This window comes from Lynx rufus, unplaced genomic scaffold (assembly GCF_022079265.1).
Source record: "Lynx rufus isolate CCGP_SWC_20201006 ecotype Redwood Valley unplaced genomic scaffold, mLynRuf1.p SCAF_9, whole genome shotgun sequence".
Classification (NCBI taxonomy): Eukaryota; Metazoa; Chordata; class Mammalia; order Carnivora; family Felidae; genus Lynx; species Lynx rufus.
The window spans coordinates 73,531,627-73,553,358 of NW_025814897.1; the positions used below are offsets into that span (position 1 = coordinate 73,531,627).

General features: G+C 37.7%; 1 protein-coding gene across 3 annotated transcripts in view; it reads left to right on the forward strand.

Moving 5' to 3' along the window:
* Nucleotides 1-153: 153 nt before the first annotated feature.
* The window catches only part of NUCB2 (nucleobindin 2), a 36,860-nt gene continuing 15,281 nt past the window's right edge, over nucleotides 154-21,732 (forward strand). Inside the window, exons 1-5 of one of the 3 annotated variants that reach the window (XM_047071784.1) lie at nucleotides 154-246; nucleotides 5,958-6,109; nucleotides 14,508-14,651; nucleotides 15,431-15,538; nucleotides 19,437-19,563. In XM_047071784.1, the coding sequence (XP_046927740.1) occupies nucleotides 14,508-14,651; nucleotides 15,431-15,538; nucleotides 19,437-19,563 (379 nt within the window). In that variant the 5' untranslated portion in view covers nucleotides 154-246; nucleotides 5,958-6,109. The other 2 variants (XM_047071785.1, XM_047071786.1) reach the window with 2 other exon arrangements.

Consider the following 21,732-nt stretch of genomic DNA (forward strand, 5'->3'; position numbering starts at 1 on the left):
CCGCCCTCCTCTCAGCCGGGGGGCGCGGCCTCGTCTCCGCCCCCGCCAATCGGCAACTTCCGCGATCCCACTCGGACCAATCAGCGGCTGCCGGAGGGGCGGGGGCTGTCGCCAAGGCAGCGAGGAGGCGGGAGAGCGCGGTCAGTGAGGTATAGAGCGAAAAATCGCGGGCGGGGGGCTGGAGAGACAGGTTTGTGCACTGCGTCCATTCAGCAGGCGGAGCCTTGCACGCCGAGATCCGGCGAGGTAAGGCCGGTGGCCCGAGGTGGGTGCGGATCCGCAAGGCTGGAGGCTGGAGCGGGTTCTGAGATAGGTAGGGCTCAGGTTTTCGCCTGCCTTACGCTGCAGTGAGAATGGAGAGGGGGAGCAGCATAGTGGGTGGGCAAGGGTGGAGGGGCGCTTCCAGTTGCATCCCGAGGCGTAGGGTCCCTTTCTCCACTCCAGTAGCTGCAGGGCACCCAAGCTTTCTTTGGGGTAGATGAGGGTGACAGTCTCTTGGCGGGAAGCAGGCGTGGGTGAGTGCAGGACAGAGATTCAGAAGGGGTCCACCCCACCTTGGCAGGTTGATGCGCGAGGGAGGTGCCCACTGGTAAGGGGGTGTACCCATCAGCTCCCTGCTTATGCTCATCATTCCCCGCGCGGTCGAGCAAAACTAGGCCGGCGAATCCTGCTGTTCTGCCGGCCTGTTAAGCCGGCAACCCTTGACACTTAGGAGAGAAAGTTCAAGTCAGTTGTGGTATTGTTTTCCCTTATGTGACAAACCTTTGGTGTGAGATGAGATCTTTCGGTTTCTGAAATGGTACTTCCTTGTTGTGTTTCCTAAATGGTAACTTAGCAAGCAAATGGAGTTATTGTGGTTTGTGGTGGCAAATGGCCTTGGTTGGCAATTATTTTACAATATCCAGGTATTTTACAATATGGAGACAGAAAGAGAGAGAGAGTGGGGAAGTGAGAAAGTATGAACATGAACCTTTGAACTATTATTCTGATTTCTGGGAGACAGAACCTCTTGAGATTTTCAGTGTTCACTAAACTCCTAAATTGGATAATGTACATTTACACAAGTGAATAAGTAAGTGCTCCCATGTAAGCCTTTTATTAAGGCTATTAAATCCATGGATGAATATGAACGAATATCAAATCACTTACTATTATCTTGGTTTAAAAAAGGGGAGGGTGAAAGGGGGAGGTTAAATGCAAGTATTTCTGATAGCCCATTTTGTCTGAAGGAGTTTCTGGACTTTCTCTAAAGAATTGAAAAAATTGCCTAGACAATTGCTTTATGGAATTTGTTAAAAGTAGTATGGCTAATGGATTTGGATCTGATATGCACATATTTCTGACAGTTCAGTTTGAAGGAGATTCTGGACTTCCCCTTGATGAGACAGTTGCTTTAAGGAATTTGTTAAAAGTAGTATGACTAGTGGTATAGTAGATTTGGATCCTAAAACTAATGGCTTCTTTTATGATCTATTTAAAATTTTTGTTTCTTAAGGCCTTCCCTGGTGAATTCTGTTGAATAATTAGAGTCAGGCAATATCCAGATTCTCGCATCTTGTCCCTTATGGAAATTACCTCAGGATTCATCCTGATTAAAGCTGAATGTGAGTTCTTGTTTTATAAAACTTGATCAGCAAGTTCAACAAATGCTGAGCAAACAAATGCCTCAACAAATATTCCTCAGTTAATAGGGCCCAAAATTTAAAAAAAATGGAAATTTAGAATTAGAAATCTCAAATAATATTACTGTCGTCATTGGGGTGAACGTGGGAACTTCTGTTTCTCATCTTGTTCTTTAAACTCCCCATGATCTGGGGCATCTGGGTGGCTCAGTCAGTTAAGCATCTGACTTCGGATCAGGTCATGATCTCATGATTTGTGAGTTCAAGGCCCACATCAGGCTCACTGCTATCAGTGCAAAGCCTGCTTCAGATCCCCCCCCCCCCCCCCCCGTCCTCTTCCCCTGCTTGAGTTCTCTCAAAAAAATAAACATTAAAAAAACACAAAAAACTCTCCATGATCAGTCTCACTTTCTAGTGATGAATTCATATCTGTCTCCTGTGGTTACTCATGCTGTTCTCTTCCAGCTGTCTTAATTAATTTACCCATCTTGCAAGGACCAAGTCCTGGGTGTGTTTACCTTATTCTGCTCTCTGGAGGTACTTACTGTTCGTATCACACATTTTGTTTACTTCGTTCAGCATGCTTTTTGTCAAGTTGGTTTGTGCTCTGTAAATACCAGTTAAAATGAAATGCACAGTGAAAGCAATGAGGGTACCTTTTAAAACACCAGCTATTGATTATCGTCACTAATATACACTATCAGCATGATCAATACCAGTGTCTTTGTGTTTTAGGATATGTTGTGTATCTCTATAGACATATCAACTTAATTTTGTTAGAATAATATTTAAGTTGCTTTCAGCTTTCTAAGGGCCCTTTTGATGACTGAGGGAAATACCTTTTAAGTATTGGGTAGCTGGAGGAATCAAGTGTAGGATTTTAAAATGTGTTGAAAATAATCCTTAAAATAGTCTTTGAAGTATTGTGGGTAATTGAGTTGACTATATTTGGTATGATAGATGATTAACTTTTTCTAAATAACTGAAAGTCTAGAAGGGGGAAGTTTGTTATTTTTATGTTTGATACTTGCAATTAGTTTGTAGACTTTAAAAAACAGGCTCCTAACAATTTCAAGTAATTTAAGGAAAAACCACTTTCATTTATTGATTTTCAATCCAAAGTTAAAAAAAAAAAACAAACAACAACAACCATGAAATGGTGAAAGTTATACTTGATTAGAATTTGATGGCCAGATTCCAATCCTGGCTCTGTGAAATCATTTTGGCCAGGTCATTTAGCTTCCTTATGCTTTATAACTTTTTATAAAAGTTTGGTCTGAACCAAACCACCTCTGAGATCATTTCTGGTCCCAGAATTGTCTGAGTTAAAAATTTTTAAAGCAACCTAACGGAAATTGAGATAGCCGTTGCATGCTTTTGTTTTTAGCAGAGTTTTTTAAAAATTAAAAAAAAATTAATTTGGCAGAGCTTTTTGGCATGTTGTATTTAAGTTATCTGAAGTGCAGTATACATGAATAATGGAGACATTGTAATTTTAATAAATTTTTTTATTGAGAGATACAGGTGAGAAACAGTATCTACTTTCATTAAGTAGGCCTATTATCAAGGATACTGTAACCAATTAAGGTTGAAAAAAGAGGCAGTATAATGGTTTCCTTGGTTGGTGTCCTTTTCCACAGATATGAGCATCAGAACATTAATATCTATACTAATGTCTTGATACATGGAAAGGCGTGGAAAGGTTGGAGTCCAGCTCAGCTGGTCATACATCCGATACTTTACTTTGAATCTCACTAGCCTGTTGACTCTCATTTGAAGAAATTTTTTAAAGTATTTATTTATTTATTTTGAGAGAGAGAGAGAGAGGGAGAGAGTGCACATACACACAAGGTGGGAGGGGCAAAGAGGAAGAGAGAGAATCCCAAGCAGGCTCTGCAGTGTCAGCGCAGAGCCAGACATGGGCCTCAAACTCACAAACCCTGAGGTCATGTCCTGAGCCAAAACTAAGAGCCTATCCTTTAACTGCCTGAGCCACTCAGGTGCCCTGCCCCAATTTTTTAAAGGTTTATTCATTTACTTTTGAGAGAGAGAGTGGGAGTCAGTGAGGGGTAGAGAGAGAGATGGAGAGAGAGAATCCCTCGAGGGGCAGAGAGAGGGAGAAAGAGAGGGAGAGAGAGAGAGAATCCCATGCAGACTCCACACTGTTAGCATGGAGCCCGAAGCAGGGCTTGAGCTCACCTGAAGTGGGGCTCGAGCTCACCCAAAGCAGGGCTCAAAGTCACAGACCATGAAATCATGACCTGAGCTAAAGTCGGATGCTTAACGGACTGAGCCAATAAGTAATCTCTATGCCCAACATGGGGCTCGAACTCATGACTCCAAGATCAAGAGTCACATACTCCACTGACTTAGCCAGTCAGGTATCCCAATATCTAGACTAATGTCTTTTTTTTTTTTTTTTTAGCTGTTTATTCTTTTTTGTGAGACAGAGACAAAGTGCAAGTGGGAGAGGGGCAGAGAGAGAGGGAGACACCAAATCCGAAGGAGGCTCCAGGCTCTGAGCTGTCAGCACAGAACCCAATGCAGGGCTCAAACTCACGAAAGGCGAGATCATGATCTGAGCTGAAGTCAGATGCTTAACAAGCTGAGCCACCCATTAACCCCTATACTAATGTCTTTTATTTTTTATTTTTATTTTTGAGAAAGAGACAGAGTGTGAGTGGGGCAGGAGCAGAGCGAGAGGGAGACACAGAATCTGAAGCAGGCTCCAGGCTCTGAGCTGTCAGCACAGAGCCTGATGCGGGACTTGAACTCACAAACCGTGAGATCGTGACCTGAGCTGAAGTCAGACACTTACCGACTGGGCCACCCAGGCGCCCCACTAATGTCTTGATACATGAAAGGGTTGGAGTCCAGCTCTGTTGGTCATACATCCCATACTTTATTTTGAATCTTGCTTTCCTGCTAACTCATTTTTAAAGGGAAAAATAGAGTTGAGTACCAGGGTACTGGTCTCCCTCATCACTGCTGCCATTGAGAAATTCTCAGAAGCCATTTATTTTTCTCTACCCCACTCCTCTTCACTGTTAGAATTATGATATTGACAGCAAGAGGACTGTTGTAACAATGGTTTCCTGGCTAAGGACAGTGTCTTGGAAAAAGAAACCTGGAACTCTTCTTTTAATCCCAGGGAGGAAGAAATTGTATTCCTCTTTTGTTGGATGTACTGTTTTCATTGGCCTACAGCTGCATCAGGACTTTGGTTATGGTAATGCTTAGAGGAGACTTCTAAAGCGGCCTTTCCAGAAATGACACTTAAAGGTTGTATGTCAGACTGGTTTATTGCTTTTTAAGTTCTATAACTTTGGGTGTTTACATAACAGATTTTCATTATATATAGAGCGTTTCATTTTCAAAGACACGAAGGGTATTAATATTTATCGAGCATTTACTATTGCTATGTATTGTGCTAATTACCTTGTATTCATCCTTATCTTCATCCAATGAAAAACTTATGAAGCAGTATTAGTTCAGTTTATAGGTAGGAAAATTAAGAATCAGAGAGGCAAATAGCTTGCCGGTAAATGGGGAATGGTAAGGATTCAATCTGTTGTTTGTTTATTTTTGACCATGCTGTGTTAATAGAAGTCGTATCCCTTTCCAACATATAACATGCATATGACCACTCTCATGCTTAGATGATTTTATCTTGATATACCATAAAAAGAAAGAAATACATGTATTCTTAAGATTTGAGGATATTTTATTTGCTTATTTTCTTTATAGACTGTTTAAAAGTAATTCATTTTGTTCACCAGTGAGTGTGCACGTGAGCCAACCACCCTGAATTTTACAGGTAGTGGGGTTTCAAAAAAGAAGATTTAAGCTATTTTGCTTTATTACAGATCACTGTGACTAAGACTGGGACGAAGGTTAGTTTTTTAAAGTGATGGTAAGGGTAAAGAAAGATTCTAGTTAAGGATTTTAAGAAAAAATTCAGTTAAGGATTTAATGGGAAAACGGACCCTATATTGTGAAGTTTCATTGCTGAGGAAAATAGGCTTTTAGTCTAAATTCTTATTTACAAGAAATACGGTAAAGCCTTGGTATAATAAATTAATATCTTTGCTTATTGTGGTCTTTGATTCTACTTATTTAATATTTCTCTTTCCCCTCCCCACTGGATTATGATATATTTTGGTCTCCTTACACATCATAAAAATTTAGTACTTTTCTTTTCACAGGATGTGACAAATATATAATATCATATGCCATTACCACTGTAATAAGGCTAAATTTATGTTAAAAATACGGTTTTTCTTTCTTTCTTTCTCTCTCTCTCTCTTTTTTTTTTTTTTTTTTTTTTACATTTAGAACCTGTTGAGTCAGTTTTTAGTGAAAAGCATTGACCTAGGAGCCAAGAACCATCTCTTCACTAATTTGATACTGTCCAAATCATCTTACCTCTCTGGATCTCAGTTGCCTGATCTGTAAAAAGGAGATAAAAATTCTTTATCTCTCTGAAGGTAAGTGATCGGTTAAGAGAGCAAAAATAAAAACAGATAGGCACAAAGTTGAGTAATTCTTTTGTTAGTAATGCTTCAGTTTCCCTTTTTTTCTGTTCTAGAATAATTGACCCCAATAAACAAAATAATCAAGGGACTTACGTGTATAAAAATTACCTATTTTCCCTTTTTTATTCTTTTAATTCAAGTAAAATGAACATAAAGTATTATATTAGTTTCAGGTATGTAATATAATGATTCAGCAATTCTATGCATTAGTCAGTCATCATCAGTGTAAGTGTACTTTTAATCCCCTTCACCTATTTTTTCCTATCCTCCCATCCACCTCCCCTCTGGAAACCACCAGTTTGTTCTCTATAGCAAAGAGTCTTTTTTTGTTTGTCTCTTTTTTCTTTGTTCATTTGTTTTGTTTCTTAAATTCTGGATATGAGTAAAATCATATGGTATTTGTCTTTCTCTGACTGACTGATTTCTCTTAGCATTATACTCTCTAGGTCTATCCATGTTGTTGCAAATGGCAAGATTTCATTTTTTTTATGGCTGACTAATATTCCAGTGTATCCATTCATCAAAGGATAGACACTTGGGTGGCTTCTATATCTTGGTTGTCATAAATAATGCTGCAGTGAACAGAAGGGAGCTTATATCTTTTCGGATTAGTGGTTTCATACTCTTTGGGTAAATAGCCAGCAGTGGAATTACTGGACCATATGATAATTTTATTTTTAATTTTTTAAAAATAATTTATTGTCAAGTTAGCTAACATACAGTGTATACAGTGTAGTCTTGGCTTCATGAGTATTTTAAGCTTTTTTGAGGAACAACCACACTGTTTTCCATAGTGCCTGCATCAGCTTGCATTCTCACCAATAGTGAATGAGGGTTCCTTTTTCTCCACATCCTTGCTGACATTTATTATTTCTTGTGTTTTTGATTTTAGCCATTCTGAGAGGTATGAAGTAATATCTCATTATTGTTTTGATTTGCATTTCCTTGATGCTCATTGATGTTGAGCATCTTTTCATGTGTCTGTTGGCCATTTCTATGTCTTCTTTGGAAAAATGCCTGTTGAGGTCCTCTGCCTATTTTTTTATTGGATCATTACTATTATTTTTGGTGTTGAGTTGTAGAAGTTTTTATTTATTTATTTATTTATTTATTTATTTATTTATTTATAGCACGAGCTGGGAAGGGGCAGAGGGAGAGGGAGAGAGAGAATCTTAAGCAGGCTCTTTGCTCAATATGGATCTCACAACTGTGAGATCATGACCTGAGCTGAAATCAAGAGTTGGATGCTTATCTAACTGAGCCACGCCAGAGCCCCACAAATACTATTTTAATGCCTTTAAAGATGTTTTAATTAACAAAAAAAGGGTCGTGCTATGCATTGTTTTATAAACAGCTTTTTTTGAGTTGCAATTGTGTATTTGATAGGCTACCTTCTACACTAGATTGAAAGGCCTACAAGGGTAAGGGCCATGTCTATCTTGTTTTATCTTGTTATCTAGCATATCTGGTACATAGTGGACACTTAATAAATAGTTGCTAAATAAATATGTACAATAGATTATAGAATATATGCTTCAATACAATTTATTTAAAAAAAATATTTTTTACGTTCATTTATTTTTGAGACAGAGAGAGACAGAGCATGAACAGGGGAGGGGCAGAGAGAGAGGGCGACACAGAATCTGAAACAGGCTCCAGGCTCTGAGCTGTCAGCACAGAGCCCGACACGGGGCTTGAACTCACGGACCGTGAGATCATGACCTAAGCCGAAGTCAGACGCTTAACCGATCAAGCCACCGAGGCGCCCCTGCTTCAATACAATTTAAAAGAAGAGTAAAAGAGGAGGGTTGTGAGAGGGAGAAAAAGGTAGATGAAAGGTAGATGAAGGAGGAAAAAGGTAGGTGAAGAAAAGGTAGATGAAGGAGAGATGAGAGAGGGAGAAAAAGGTGGATGAAGGAGGAAGAAGGTAGATGAAGGAGGAATTCCTATTATAAGGCAAGAGAAACAAGCTATTCTGTTTTCTGTACTCTCCACCTGTCTTACCCATGACCATTCTTTCTAACCATTTCCAGGATATCTCCCTACAATCAAACAGGAAACTCTCTCTCTCTCTCTCTCTCTCTCTCTCTCTCTCTCTCTCACACACACACACACACACACACACACACACACACACAGACCCCAAGTAAACTTGATCTGGATAACTACCGGTAGGCATTAATAGTTAAAAAATCCACCTCTGTATGTGAATGGGAATTTTGATTTATCAGAGATAGGAGAAGAGAGATAAGCTTCCTTTTAGGACTTGGAAATTTAGGGAAATTATTTTTTTTTTTTTATCTACTAAATGCTAGAAGAGGTTTCAGAATGCTGCTTACTTTGTAATTTTGCCCAAGGCTCCGATGCCCTTGTGCACAGTGCTTTCCATGCAGTCTGAATGGAGATCATGGACTGATTTGGAATTTCAGATCATTTGACATTACAGCATATGTTATCTGCCTGTTCTGGTTCAATCAGTCTACTGTTTCAGCAGAGTTCTGCCCAGGTCTCTTCTTTAGATATCTTTTCTTCTTATGGAAGAAGAGGGTGATAAAGAAAAGGAGGCCATTCTTACTGCCCAGATATTGGAAGAAAAATAGGTTAGTTTCCCCATCTTCCTTTTGCCTCTCCTTATACCTTGTCTCTCCTTATTTTGTATGGGCATTTGCATGTTATTGAGTTTATGAAAATCTGTAAGTCTGTATCTGACACATTTGACATGATCTTGGTATTTAAAGAAATTTTTGTGTCATTACTTTTCTACTTGAGGTGCTAGAACGTTTTCCATTTCTTTTGTTGTGATGACAGTTGACATTCTTGAGGACTTATTAAGAAGTAAATGTTTTAACAGAAAAAAAGACAAGCAAAAGGACAAACTCTTAACTCTAGAGGACAAACTGGTGGTTACCAGAGAGGAGGTGGGTGCGGGGATGAGTGAAATAGGTAAAGAGGATTAAGAGTACACTTATCAGGATGAGCACTGAGTAATGCATAGAATTGTTGAACCAATACATTGTAGTCCTGAAACTAATAAAACATGGTTACACATACTGGAATTAAAAAAATATATTTTTTAAAAAGAAGTGAATGTTTTCATTACTAAGTTAGGACATTAGTAAGTTAATTGTCCTAATTACTTCTGGAATAAACACTAAAAGATTAGAAACTGTTAGAGGGAGAAAGTATTTTCTATTTTTAAAAAAGTTAAAAGAAATTAAAAAAAATATTTATTTATTTTTGAAAGAGAGACAGACCACGAGCAGGGGAGGAACCGAGAGAGGGAGACACAGAATCTGAAGCAGGCTCTAGGCTTTGAGCTGTCAGCACAGAGCCCGACCCAAGTGGGGCTCGAACTCATGAACCACGAGATCATGACCTGAGCCGAAGTCAGATGCTTAAACTGACTGAACCACCCAGGCACCCCTAGTTTTAAAAAAAAATTTAATGTTAATTTTTATTTTTGAGAGAGAGAACACAAGTGACGGAGGTGCAGAGAGAGAAAGGGACAGAGGATCCAAAGTGGGATCTGTGCTGACAGATTATTGGTGCCCCAATAATTTGCATTTCTAACAAACTTCCAGGTGGTACTGGTGCTGCTGGCCCAGGGGTCACACTTTGAGAACCACTGCTTAAAAACAGTCAGAAGCTTTGGAGTCAGTTGGTCCCAGGCCCAAACTCTGGCTATATGACTTACTCCTGTGTGACCCAGATCAGGTTTTTAGACTGATATGTCTCAGTTTCCTGTACTTTAAAATGGGGATAATATTTATTTCACAGAGTCTTTGTAAGAATTAATTATTTAATATAAGAAAAAGTTTAGTATACTGCTTGGTACATAGTAAACACTCAATTGGTGGTTTCTGTTGTTATTTGTAATGAGTCTGGGACCCAATTTTAAAGTTAGTAAGCCATGAATTCAGTTAATATTTTAGGGTAGATACCCAGAGACTTCTTGTTACTTTATCACTTTGAGATGTTGAGATGTGCATGCACACACACACACACACACACACACACACACACACCACTTTCACGTGTACAAACATGCTCCTCTCTTGACTTGCCTTCTCATTTATGGCAGATCTGACAGGACAGTGAGAGAAGAGACAAACTGTAAAAGGAAATCCACTTCCAAGATTCAATAACTGTAATTTATTTTTATTAATCTCAGGCTCTCTTGTGTAAAAGTGGATGCTATTTTTAAAAAGCATATTTCAAAATATGTGACATAGCTGCCAATTGCTGATACAGGACTACTTATAGATTTCCCTGTGTGTGTGTGCTGTATGGTAGAAGGAGGAGAGTCTAAGGGACATTGGAGTTACTGCAGGGTGGAGGGGAGGAGTCTATGTGAAAGATTCTTCTAAACTCTGGGTTGACCATATCAAGGGATAGTCACGGTTTCTGATGAGGCCTGCAAAATGAAGTTACAGAGATGTATCACTCATCTGACTCTCTGCATGCACATTATAGAAAGACTATTCAAATCATGTTAGTGCTTATTCATTTTCCAACTATATGCATATCATGTTAGGAGCCATGGAGACCTGATTCAGCTTTAGAAGCTGTGTAGAAGACATCAAAATTGACTTGAGCAGTTTAAGTCACAATTTGGGCTTTTTGGCCATGACTGCCCTTAAAACTATTATCCTTTTTTTTTTAAAGTTTATTTATTTATTTAAAAAATTTTTAATGTTTATTTTTGACAGAGAGAGAGAGAGACAGAGCACGAGTGGGGGAGGGGCAGAGAGAGAGGGAGATACAGAATCCGAAGCAGGCTCCAGGCTCTGAGCTGTCAGCACAGAGCCCGATGCGGGGCTTGAACTCACAGACCGCAAGATCGTGACCTGAGCCGAATTCGACACTCAACTGACTGAGCCACCCAGGCGCCCAAAGTTTATTTATTTTTGAGAGAGAGAGAGACAGAGCGCGAGTGGGGGAGGGGTAGAGAGAGGGAGACACAGAATCCAAAGCAGGCCCTAGGCTCTGAGCTGTCAGCACAGAGCCTGATGTGGACCTGGAACCCACGAACCATGAGATCATGACCTGAACCAAAGTCGGACATTCAACCTAGTGAGCCACCCAGGCGCCCCACAACTATTATCCTTTTTAATGGTCATTTGGCCAGCCTATTTGCAGGGGCCCATGGGACTTGCAAAGGTAACAAGTGTTAGAATTCAGACTTTTTTAAAAAACAACTAACTCAACGATACTTAATTTTTTTAAAAAGGTACAGATACAGCTAATAAATACATGAAGAGATGCTTAATATTATTAGCCAATGAAATGGAAATCAAAATGAGATGCCACTTCACACCTAGTAGGTTGGCTATAATAAAAAAGACAGACAATAACACTTGTTGGTGAGGATATGGAAACATTGAAAGCCTCATCTATTGCTGGTGGAAATGTAAATTGGTGCTATGGAAAATAATTTAGCAGTTCCTCAAAAACTTAGACATAGAGTCACCAAATTGACCCAGCAATTCCATTCCTTGATATATAACCAAAAGAATTGGAAACATGTTAACACGATAACTTGGACACAAATGTTCATAGTAGCATTATTCAAACTAGCCAAAAAATGTAGAAACAACCCAAATGTCTATCAACTCATGAATTGTTAAAATACGGCCTATACAAATGCTATGCGAAAGAATGCAGTACTGATTCGTGTTACGTGATTGGACCTTGAAAATATAGTGCTAAATAAAAAAAGCCAGATGCAAAAGGCCACACATCATATGATTCCATACATGGGAAGTGTCTAGACTAGGAAAATCTATACAGACTGAAAGTAGATCAATGGTTGCCAGGTGCTGGGAGAATGAAGGAATGGCAAGTGACTGCTAATAGGTACCAGGTTCTTTTTGGAATGATGAAAATGTTCTAAAAAATTAGATAGTGATGATAATTGCACAACCGTATGAATATGCTATAAACCTCTGAACTGTATAATTTAAAAGAGGAAGTTTTGGGGCGCCTGGGTGGCGCAGTCGGTTAAGCGTCCGACTTCAGCCAGGTCACGATCTCGCGGTCCGTGAGTTCGAGCCCCGCGTCAGGCTCTGGGCTGATGGCTCAGAGCCTGGAACCTGTTTCCGATTCTGTGTCTCCCTCTCTCTCTGCCCCTCCCCCGTTCATGCTCTGTCTCTCTCTGTCCCAAAAATAAATAAACGTTGAAAAAAAAAAATAAAAGAGGAAGTTTTGTGGCATGTAAATTATATCTCAAAAACCAAAACCAAAAACAAAACATACACCTGTAATGGGCATGAAGCATGAATGAGAAATAAACCTTGTTTGTCATAAAAAAAAATAATTGTGGGAAGAGTAGATGATTCATGATGGGAACATATTCTGTGGAGAAACAAGTCATCCTTCTATTAAAGATTCATAGTGCATAGTAAACCATCACAGGTTCTGAAAGTCTTGCAAAGACAAAAACTTATTTAGCTTCATTGAGCCAACATCTCCCAAACATTTCATCCTGAAAAACATTTACTCACAATGATCATGTTGAGGAACTAGTCTCCTAGAGAAGAATCAATCTTGGGCTTGAGCATACATGTGTAGAAATTACCCAGAAAGTTTGTTAAAAAAAATTCTGGCTCCCACCCTAGAGCTTCTGATTCTAGAGGTCTTGGGGACAGCCTGAGAATCAAGCTCCCATGAGATTTGATCCTTCAGGTTTGAGAACTAAACATAGAGTAGCATCTTTACAGAATAGACAAATCCTGTACCTTAAATGGGTGAATTTTATGGCATGAGAATTATATCTCAATAAAGATGCTAAAAAATTTTGATATATTAGAAATAGCACTAAAATGTGAGTTCTAGTAATTTTGTTAATGCAAGACAATGCTCCATGAGTGAATTGTTTTAATTAAAATTTTCTTCATCTGTAAAATGAGTCACTGCCTTATCTATTATCTAGGGTTGTGGTAAAAATGAGAGGCAGTGTACTCTTTTCCAAATTGTGTTCTATGGATAAAAACATGTGACTTCAGGGGCGCCTGGGTGGCTCAGTCGGTTAAGCCTCCGACTTAGGCTCAGGTCATGATCTTGTGGTTTACAGGTTCAAGCCCTGCGTCGGGCTCTATGCTGACAGCTTAGAGCCTGGAGCCTGCTTCGGATTCTGTGTCTCCCTCTCTCTGCCCCTCCCCCCTCATGCTCTGTCTCTCTCTCCTTCAAAAATAAATAAACATAAAAAAAATTAAACAAAAAACAAAAACATGTGACTAAAAAAAAGGTCCACAGCCAGCTAAGTTTGGGAGATTCTGAGTTAAATGATGCATATTCTGTATGTACGGTCAGACTGTTATATTTGACTTGGACCCTAACATGAATCTATATGTATAAAATCAATTAAATATGCAATTTTTATTCATTCTCATTTTTGTAGTAGATCCTCCAGAGCTACTAAGATCCTTATGGAGTAGAAACTGTTTGAATAAACAAAGTTTGAATAATATTGTGGGAATATTAATAGTTGCTGCTTGCTTGTTTCAAGCTTGATATTTTATTGACCTATTTATTTGAAAGATTGTTGTCCAAAAAGAATTTTTATCAAATTACTACTGGCTATGATAAAATAATGTTTATAAGGTTAAGAAAATAGTTGTCTGGGTTTTTATTTTTTTTTAACGTTTATTTAATTTTGAGACAGAGAGAGACAGAGCGTGAATGGGGGAGGGTCAGAGAGAGAGGGAGACACAGAATCGGAAAGAAGCTCCAGGATCTGAGCTGTCAGCCCAGACCCCGACGCGGGGCTCGAACTCACGGACCGCAAGATCATGACCTGAGCTGAAGTCAGACCCTTAACTGACTGAGCCACCCAGGCGCCCCAATAGTTGTCTGTTTTAATCAACTTATATTTATAGAGCAACTTATTTTCAAAATTAGATCGAAGCTAAATTAAATATATCTAGAAACAATTTTGGCTCCCTATTATTTTAATAAAAAAATACAGTTTTTCCTTACTTCTCCCTTTCTTAAATTTGGGCTATTTGCTTTTAAAGATTTTGAGAACCTTATTATCATCTTTATTTGAAGCTTTTATAATTAACTAAATGATTTCTTATACTATAAGCAGTTTAAACTTTAAAGTTTTGATTACTTGTCTTTTTAATTTTGGTTGAAAAGCATTTCTCCCCTGATTTTATTTAGTGATCTGTTTAAAGTATTATTTTTGGATAACTTATAATCTATATTTAACATCTTTCTAGAATTATTTGGTTGTATTAAATTTCTTGAAATTGGATATGTTATTAACATGGCATTGGGAATGCATGTATATATAGTTTGAAGGCATCTTTTCAAGACCTTACTATCTAAAATTATACCTTTATTTCAGATGAGGTGGAGGACTATCTTAATACAATATTGTTTTCTCTTGGTTACCTGTCTACTTTCTGCTCTTGAAGCTGTGCCTATAGACATAGACAAGACAAAAGTAAAAAATACTCAACCTGTGGACAGCGCAAAGATAGAACCACCAGTAAGTGAAATGATAAATATAACCTTATGGGAAGAATTTTAACTAAATGCTGCTAATATTTATTACTTATAAAACTGCATATTTAGGAACCATTTCTGAAATGGCAGTGAAAGAGTATTGGATAAGCATATGTTGTTTAATATTAGACAATGTTTATTTATGTAGGTCATATATTAAGTAATGCATAGGGGAATTAATCCTAATAATACATTTCCATGCTTTTTTTTTTTTTAAGTTTATTTATTTATTTTGAGAGAGAGAGAGAACCAGCAGGGGAGGGGCAGAGAGAGGGAGACAGAGGGTCTGAAGAAGCACAGAGCCTGATGTGGGGCTCGAACTCACAAACTGAGATTATGACCTGAGCTGAAGTCAGAGCTTAACTGACAGAGCCACCCAGGTGCCCAATCATTATACATTTCCAATGTAGAGCTCACCAGCCAAGCAAACATTGTATTATATTCAAAGGAGAGATAGTAATGAGGAAAGACAGGTGACAATGGGGTAAAACCAATAATATTATCAGTTAAGTCTTCATTGTCTAAGCCATATAGAAAATGTACCTTTATGTAACAATAAAACATTATATTGGTTCTGATATAAAATTTTTCATTTGAGAAGTATAGCTTTTTGACTTTGTCCAAGCTGTTAAAGTAGATACATCTCAATGCCATTTTGTTAGACTTTTTTTTTTCATTTTTTTTATTTTTTAGGATTGAGATCTTTAGATGCAGGGAAGAAAAAACTTTCAGAAACATTATTGTTTGTTTCTTAATTTGAAGGATACTGGACTTTATTATGACGAATATCTTAAGCAAGTGATTGATGTGCTGGAAACAGATAATCATTTCAGAGAAAAGCTACAGAAAGCAGACATAGAGGAAATAAAGGTAAATGTAATTAAATAATTATTTAACAAACATTAAAGCATCTCAGACACTGACTTTAGTACTAGGAATACAAAGATGGACTCTTTCCAGGCTCTTAAAGAAATTAGAATTTATTCTGAATAAATAATACCTAGAAAAAGATTAATAGGATGAATATATGATGGGAGTATAATATATTTTGGAGATGTAGAGCATGGACACATAATTCAGTATGAAGTGATGGAAGAAGGGGGGAAATCATTCTTCCTGATAATAGGAATCCTGCCAATAATTTCCTCGAATTGTCTTGAGAACAATCTTGTGTTTCCTTTGAAGAATTAATTTGCCGTGTGGAACTAATTTCCTGGGGTGAATAATATTTAACATAGAACTTTTAGTGTCTCTTACCTACTTCAGGTAGGGTTAAGAACATTTTTTGTGGATAACAGAACAGGTGGATAATGGGAAATACAATAGGGAGATAATCCTGGTTTGCTATAGGGAATACTTTTTTTTTTCTTTTTTTAAGTGTGCTCCATACCCTATGTGGGGCAACTCACGACCCTGAGATCAAGAGTCATGTGCTTTACTAACTGATCCAGCCAGGCACCCCAATACAGGGAATACTTTTTTTTTTTTAATTTTTTTTTTTAACGTTTATTTATTTTTGAGACAGAGAGAGACAGAGCATGAACGGGGGAGGGGCAGAGAGAGAGGGAGACACAGAATCGGAAACAGGCTCCAGGCTCCGAGCCATCAGCCCAGAGCCCGACGCGGGGCTCGAACTCCCGGACCGCGAGATCGTGACCTGAGCTGAAGTCGGACGCTTAACCGACTGCGCCACCCAGACGCCCCCAGGGAATACTTTTATAACTGTCTTCTTTTCATAGTCAATTCCTATTCCTTATTAAGGAAGGGAGAGACAAAATGAAGTAAGTTAAATAGTTATTCAGTGAAAAAGACAGAAGAATTAAAATAGACAATAAAACTCAAGTCAACAGGATCATTATAAATAGCTCAGCAAAGACTCTTTTCTCAGGAGAAAATGGGTGAAAAAAGTTAGAATTTGTCCTTTCCTTTTCAGCCAAGTATTTTGAAAGGGGAATCATACTACATTTCTTCACTTCCCAAGTATTGCTAACTGGAAAGATCGTGGCTTTGCCCACATCCCTCCACTGAATATACTTTCATGAAGGATGTCAGTTATTTCTTAATTGGCAAATACAGTAAACACTTTTTATTCCTATTCTTACTGGACTCCTTTATTTTATCTCAGTGGTGCTCAGATTTTAGGGCTTGTTGAAACACAGATTTCTCGGCCCCCACCTATAGGCTTTCTGATTCAGTAAGTCTAGAACTTGCATTTCCTAAAGTTCCCAGTTGGCGTTGGGGACTACACTTTGAGAACCATTGTTTTATGTAATAATGATGACCGGTCTCTCCTTGAGCATACTGCTTTGTGTTTCATAACAGCACATTCTCTTGGTTCTCCTTCTTACTCTCTGAACATTATTTCTTGGTCTTCCTTGGGGGGGGTGGGCGGAAGGGGTCCATTTTTTTTTTTTTTAATCTTCCTCAGCAGGCCCCGTTGATTCAGTCCTAAAAGGTTTATCTGCCTGATTGCTAGATTTGCAGTTTGTGATTGCAAATGCATTTATAAACAAGAGAAAGTAAACTACTAGCTATTTTGTTTCTTAAATTTTGGAACATGTATCTAATTATTCATCTATGAGAAAAGTAATCAAAGGACACAATGTAAAAAAGGTGAATTTTGAAAAGTTATTTATATATGGAATTACTAAAGCTTAATGTGGCCATGTTACTTTAAAAAATTACTTTATTGAAATATAATTTACATACCTTAAAACTTTCCCCTTGAAAGCATATAATTCAGTGGGTGCTAGTGTATCTACATGCAACCATTACCGATATCTCCTTTTAAACAATTTCATTTCCCCTCAAAAGAAACTCTATATCCGTTAAGCCATCACTCTTCTTTTCCCCCCTCTTCTCCACTTTTGACAACCATTAATCTACTTTCTATCTCTATGCATTTGTCTATTCTGGACATTCCACATAAATGGAATTATACAGTCTGTGGCCTTTTGTGTCTGGTTTCTTTGACTTAAGCATGTTTTCAAGGTTCATTGTATTGTAGCTTATATAGGTACATTTATTTCTTTTTACAGCTGAACAGTGTTACTTCTACTTTTTATGCTAGTGTGAATAATGATGCTATGAACATTCAAGTGCAAGTTTTTATGTGAACATATGTTTCAATTCTTTAGATATATACCTACTAATGGAATTGCTGGGTCATATGGTAATTCTGTGTTTAACTTTTTGAGGAACTGCCAAACTGTTTTCTAAAGTGGCTGTACCATTTTACAATTCAAGTCACTTTTTGAGTTTCTCCTTTGTGCTTTAATTATGCTTTAAATTAATGTGGTTTTTATTTTTATCTTTTCTTTCTTTCTCCAAATTTTTATTTAAATTCCAGTTAGTTAACATACAGTGTAACATTAGTTTCAGGTGTAGAATTTTGTGATTTATCACTTACAACACCCAGTGCTCATCACAAGTGCCCTCCTTAATCCCCTCACATATTTAACCCATCCCCTCCACTCACCTCCCCTCTAGTAACCCTCAATTTGTTCTCTATGGTTAAGACTCTGTTTCCTGATTTGCCTCTCTTTTTCCCCCTACATTCATCTGTTTCGTTTCTTAAGTTCCACATATGAGTGAAATCATAAGGTATTTATCTTTCTCTGATTTATTTTGCTCTAGCTCTATCCACATTGTTGCAAATGGCAAGCTTTCATTCTTTCTGATGGTTGAGTTATATTCCATTGTATATATGAGCCACATCTTCTTTATCCATTCATCAGGTGATGGACACTTGGGTTGTTTCCATAATTTGGCTATTGTTGATAATGCTGCTATAAACATCAGGGTACATGTGCCCCTTTGAATCAGCAATTTTGTATCCTTTGGATAAATACCTAGTAGTACAATTTCTGCATTGTGGAGTGTTCTATTTTTAACTTTTTGAGGAACTTCCATACTGTTTTCCAAAGTGCCTGCACCAGTTTGCATTCCCACAAACATTGTAAGAGGGTCCCTTTTCTCCATATCCTCATCAACATCTCTTGTTTCCTGTCTTGTTAATTTTAGCCATTCTGACGGGTAGGTGGTATCTCATTGTGGTTTTGATTTGCATTTCCCTGCTGATGAGTAATGTTGAGCATCTTTTCATGTGTCTGTTAGCCATCTGGATATCTTCTTTGGAAAAATGTCTGTTCATGTCTTCTGCCCATTTCTTAGCTGGATTATTTGTTCTTTGGGTGTTGAGTTTGATAAATTCTTTATATATTTTGGATACTAACTCTTTATCAGATATTTCATTTGCAAATATCTTCTTCCATTCCATACGCTGCCTTTTAGTTTTGTTGATTGTTTCCTTTGCTATGAAGAAGTTTTTATCTTGATGAAGTCCCTATAGTTCATTTTTGCTTTTGTTTCCCTTGCCTCCAGAGACGTGTCTAGTAAGAAGTTGCTATAGCCCATGTTAAAGAGGTTGCTGCTGTTCTCCTGTAGGCTTTTGATGGTTTTCTGTCTCACATTTAGGTCTTTCATCCATTTTGAATTTATTTTTATGTATGTATACTACATCTTCTTTATCCATTCATCAGTTGATGGACATTTGGGCTCTTTTCATAATATATGGTTTTTAGATAATTTGATTTTAGAGTTACAAACTGAGTGTCTTCTGAGAGAAATTCTTTTTATAATATCAAATTTATCTAAATTAATTAGAATTATTTATCACTACTTTATCATAACCCAAATTTTAATATATTGTGTCTGGTCTAAAAATGGAATGTAATAAATAAAACTAATTTGTTAATTTTGTTAACAGAGTGGGAGGCTAAGCAAAGAATTGGATTTAGTAAGTCACCATGTGAGGACAAAACTTGATGAGCTGAAAAGGCAAGAAGTGGCAAGGTTACGAATGCTAATTAAAGCGAAATTGGATTCCCTTCAAGGTAAGTGCTAAAGAAAAAGTAGGAAACTTTCAGTATTTGGTTGTGGAGGTCAGCACATACCATGTTTTTCTTGTCAAAATTTAATGTTAGTATTGATTTGCCTTCTCTTAATTTTTTAAAATTTAATTTTTAAAATAGGTAATCCATTTACATCATTCAAAAATCAAAATGATTAGCCTTAAGTTATTATGTCAGTATAAAGGAAGAATGAAAGAAAAGTAATGAATTAAGCCACTAGCTTACAAGAAGAAGAATAGGGCAGCTGCGTGGCTCATTCGGTTGAGCCCCTGACTCTTGATTTTTGCTCAGGATGATCCCAGGGTGGTAGGATTGAGCCCTGAATCATGCTCTGCACTGAGCCTGGAGCCTGCTTGGGACTCTCTCTCTCTCTCTCTCTCTCTCTCTGTCTCTCTCTGTCTCTCGCTATCTCTCTCTCACCCTCTCCTTCTGCCCCTCTCCTCCACACTCTCCACACACTCTCTTTTTCTCAAAAAAAATTAAAAATTTTTTAGATTTGATTTTTTTTAGAGTAGTATAAGGTTCACAGCAAAGTTGAGGGGAAGGTGCAGAGATTTCCCAAATACCCCTAGCCCCCAAACATGTATAACCTCCTTTATTACTAACATCACCCATCATCCACCAGAGTGGTACATTTGTTATAACTGATAAACCTACATTGATACATTATAATCACCCAAAGTTCATAGTTTACATTAGAGTTCACTCTTGGTGTTGTGCATCTCTGGGTCTAGACAAAGCTATAATGACATGTATCTACCAATCTAGTATCATGCAGAGTAGTTTTACTGCCCTAAAAATCCTCTGTCCTCTGCCTATTCATGCTCCCATATTCTTTTTTTTTTTTTTAATTTTTTTTTTCAACGTTTATTTATTTTTGGGACAGAGAGAGACAGAGCATGAACGGGGGAGGGGCAGAGAGAGAGGGAGACACAGAATCGGAAACAGGCTCCAGGCTCTGAGCCATCAGCCCAGAGCCTGACGCGGGGCTCGAACTCCTGGACCTCGAGATCGTGACCTGGCTGAAGTCGGAGGCTTAACCGACTGTGCCACCCAGGCGCCCCTCATGCTCCCATATTCTTTTAATTTTAGACGATGAGAAGATTAAATAGCTATGAAGTCAAATTTTTTAAATATGAAGATATCCAGAGATAAGAAAGTAGTCTCATAAAGCACATGACCATCTTCATATCTACAGAAAAGGCCTTTGACAAAATTTAACACCCCTTCTTAATTGTAATAAAGTAATAAAATAGTAATCAATAGATACTTCTGTAACATGATCAGGGATGTCCAACTCAGCCACATCATACTGAGTAGGGAAATACAAGTATGTTTTCTAACTAAAATCAGGAACAAGACAATGATGCCCATTATCACCACTACTAATCAATATTGCATTGGAGGTACTAGCCAAAACAATTAACATAAATGAAAAAAAGTGGAGGTAAAGTAATTGAAAAGGAAGTGATAAAACCATTTCTGTTTGCAGGTGATATGATTATATATTGGAAACTAAAAGTAATTGATTAAAAAACTTAGCATAAACACCAGGAAAATTCAGCAAGGTCAACTGAATATACAGAAATCAATTTTTCATATGCAAATAACAGCCACTTATGAGATATAATGGAAGACTCCATTTCCCAATACCAACAAAGATAAACTACCTAGAATAAACCTATTAAGAAATATGTAAGACTTATATCAAAAGCTTTAAGATACTCCTGAAGGATGCAAAAGTAGACTTGAAAAAAATGAGAAGACATAACATCTTTTTGATACAAAGACTCAACATTATAAACAGGTCAGTTTTCCTTAGGTTAATTTATTAACTTAACATGACCCAAATAAAAATATATACTTTTTCCCCCTGGTACTAGCCAAGTTAATTTTAAAGTTCATATGAAAAAAGGAAACAAGCAAGATAAACTATATACCTCTGAAAAAGAAGAACAGTGAAGGACTTGAGAGATATATGAAGTCTTAAAACATATCACTAAGCCTCAGTCACTAGAACTGTATGGTTCTGGCATACAAGTAGGAAGACCAGTGGAACTGAATAGAAATTCCAGAGCACTGGATGTTATATAAGTAATGAGTCACTAAATTCTGTTCCTCAAACCATTATTACATTATATGTTGACTAAG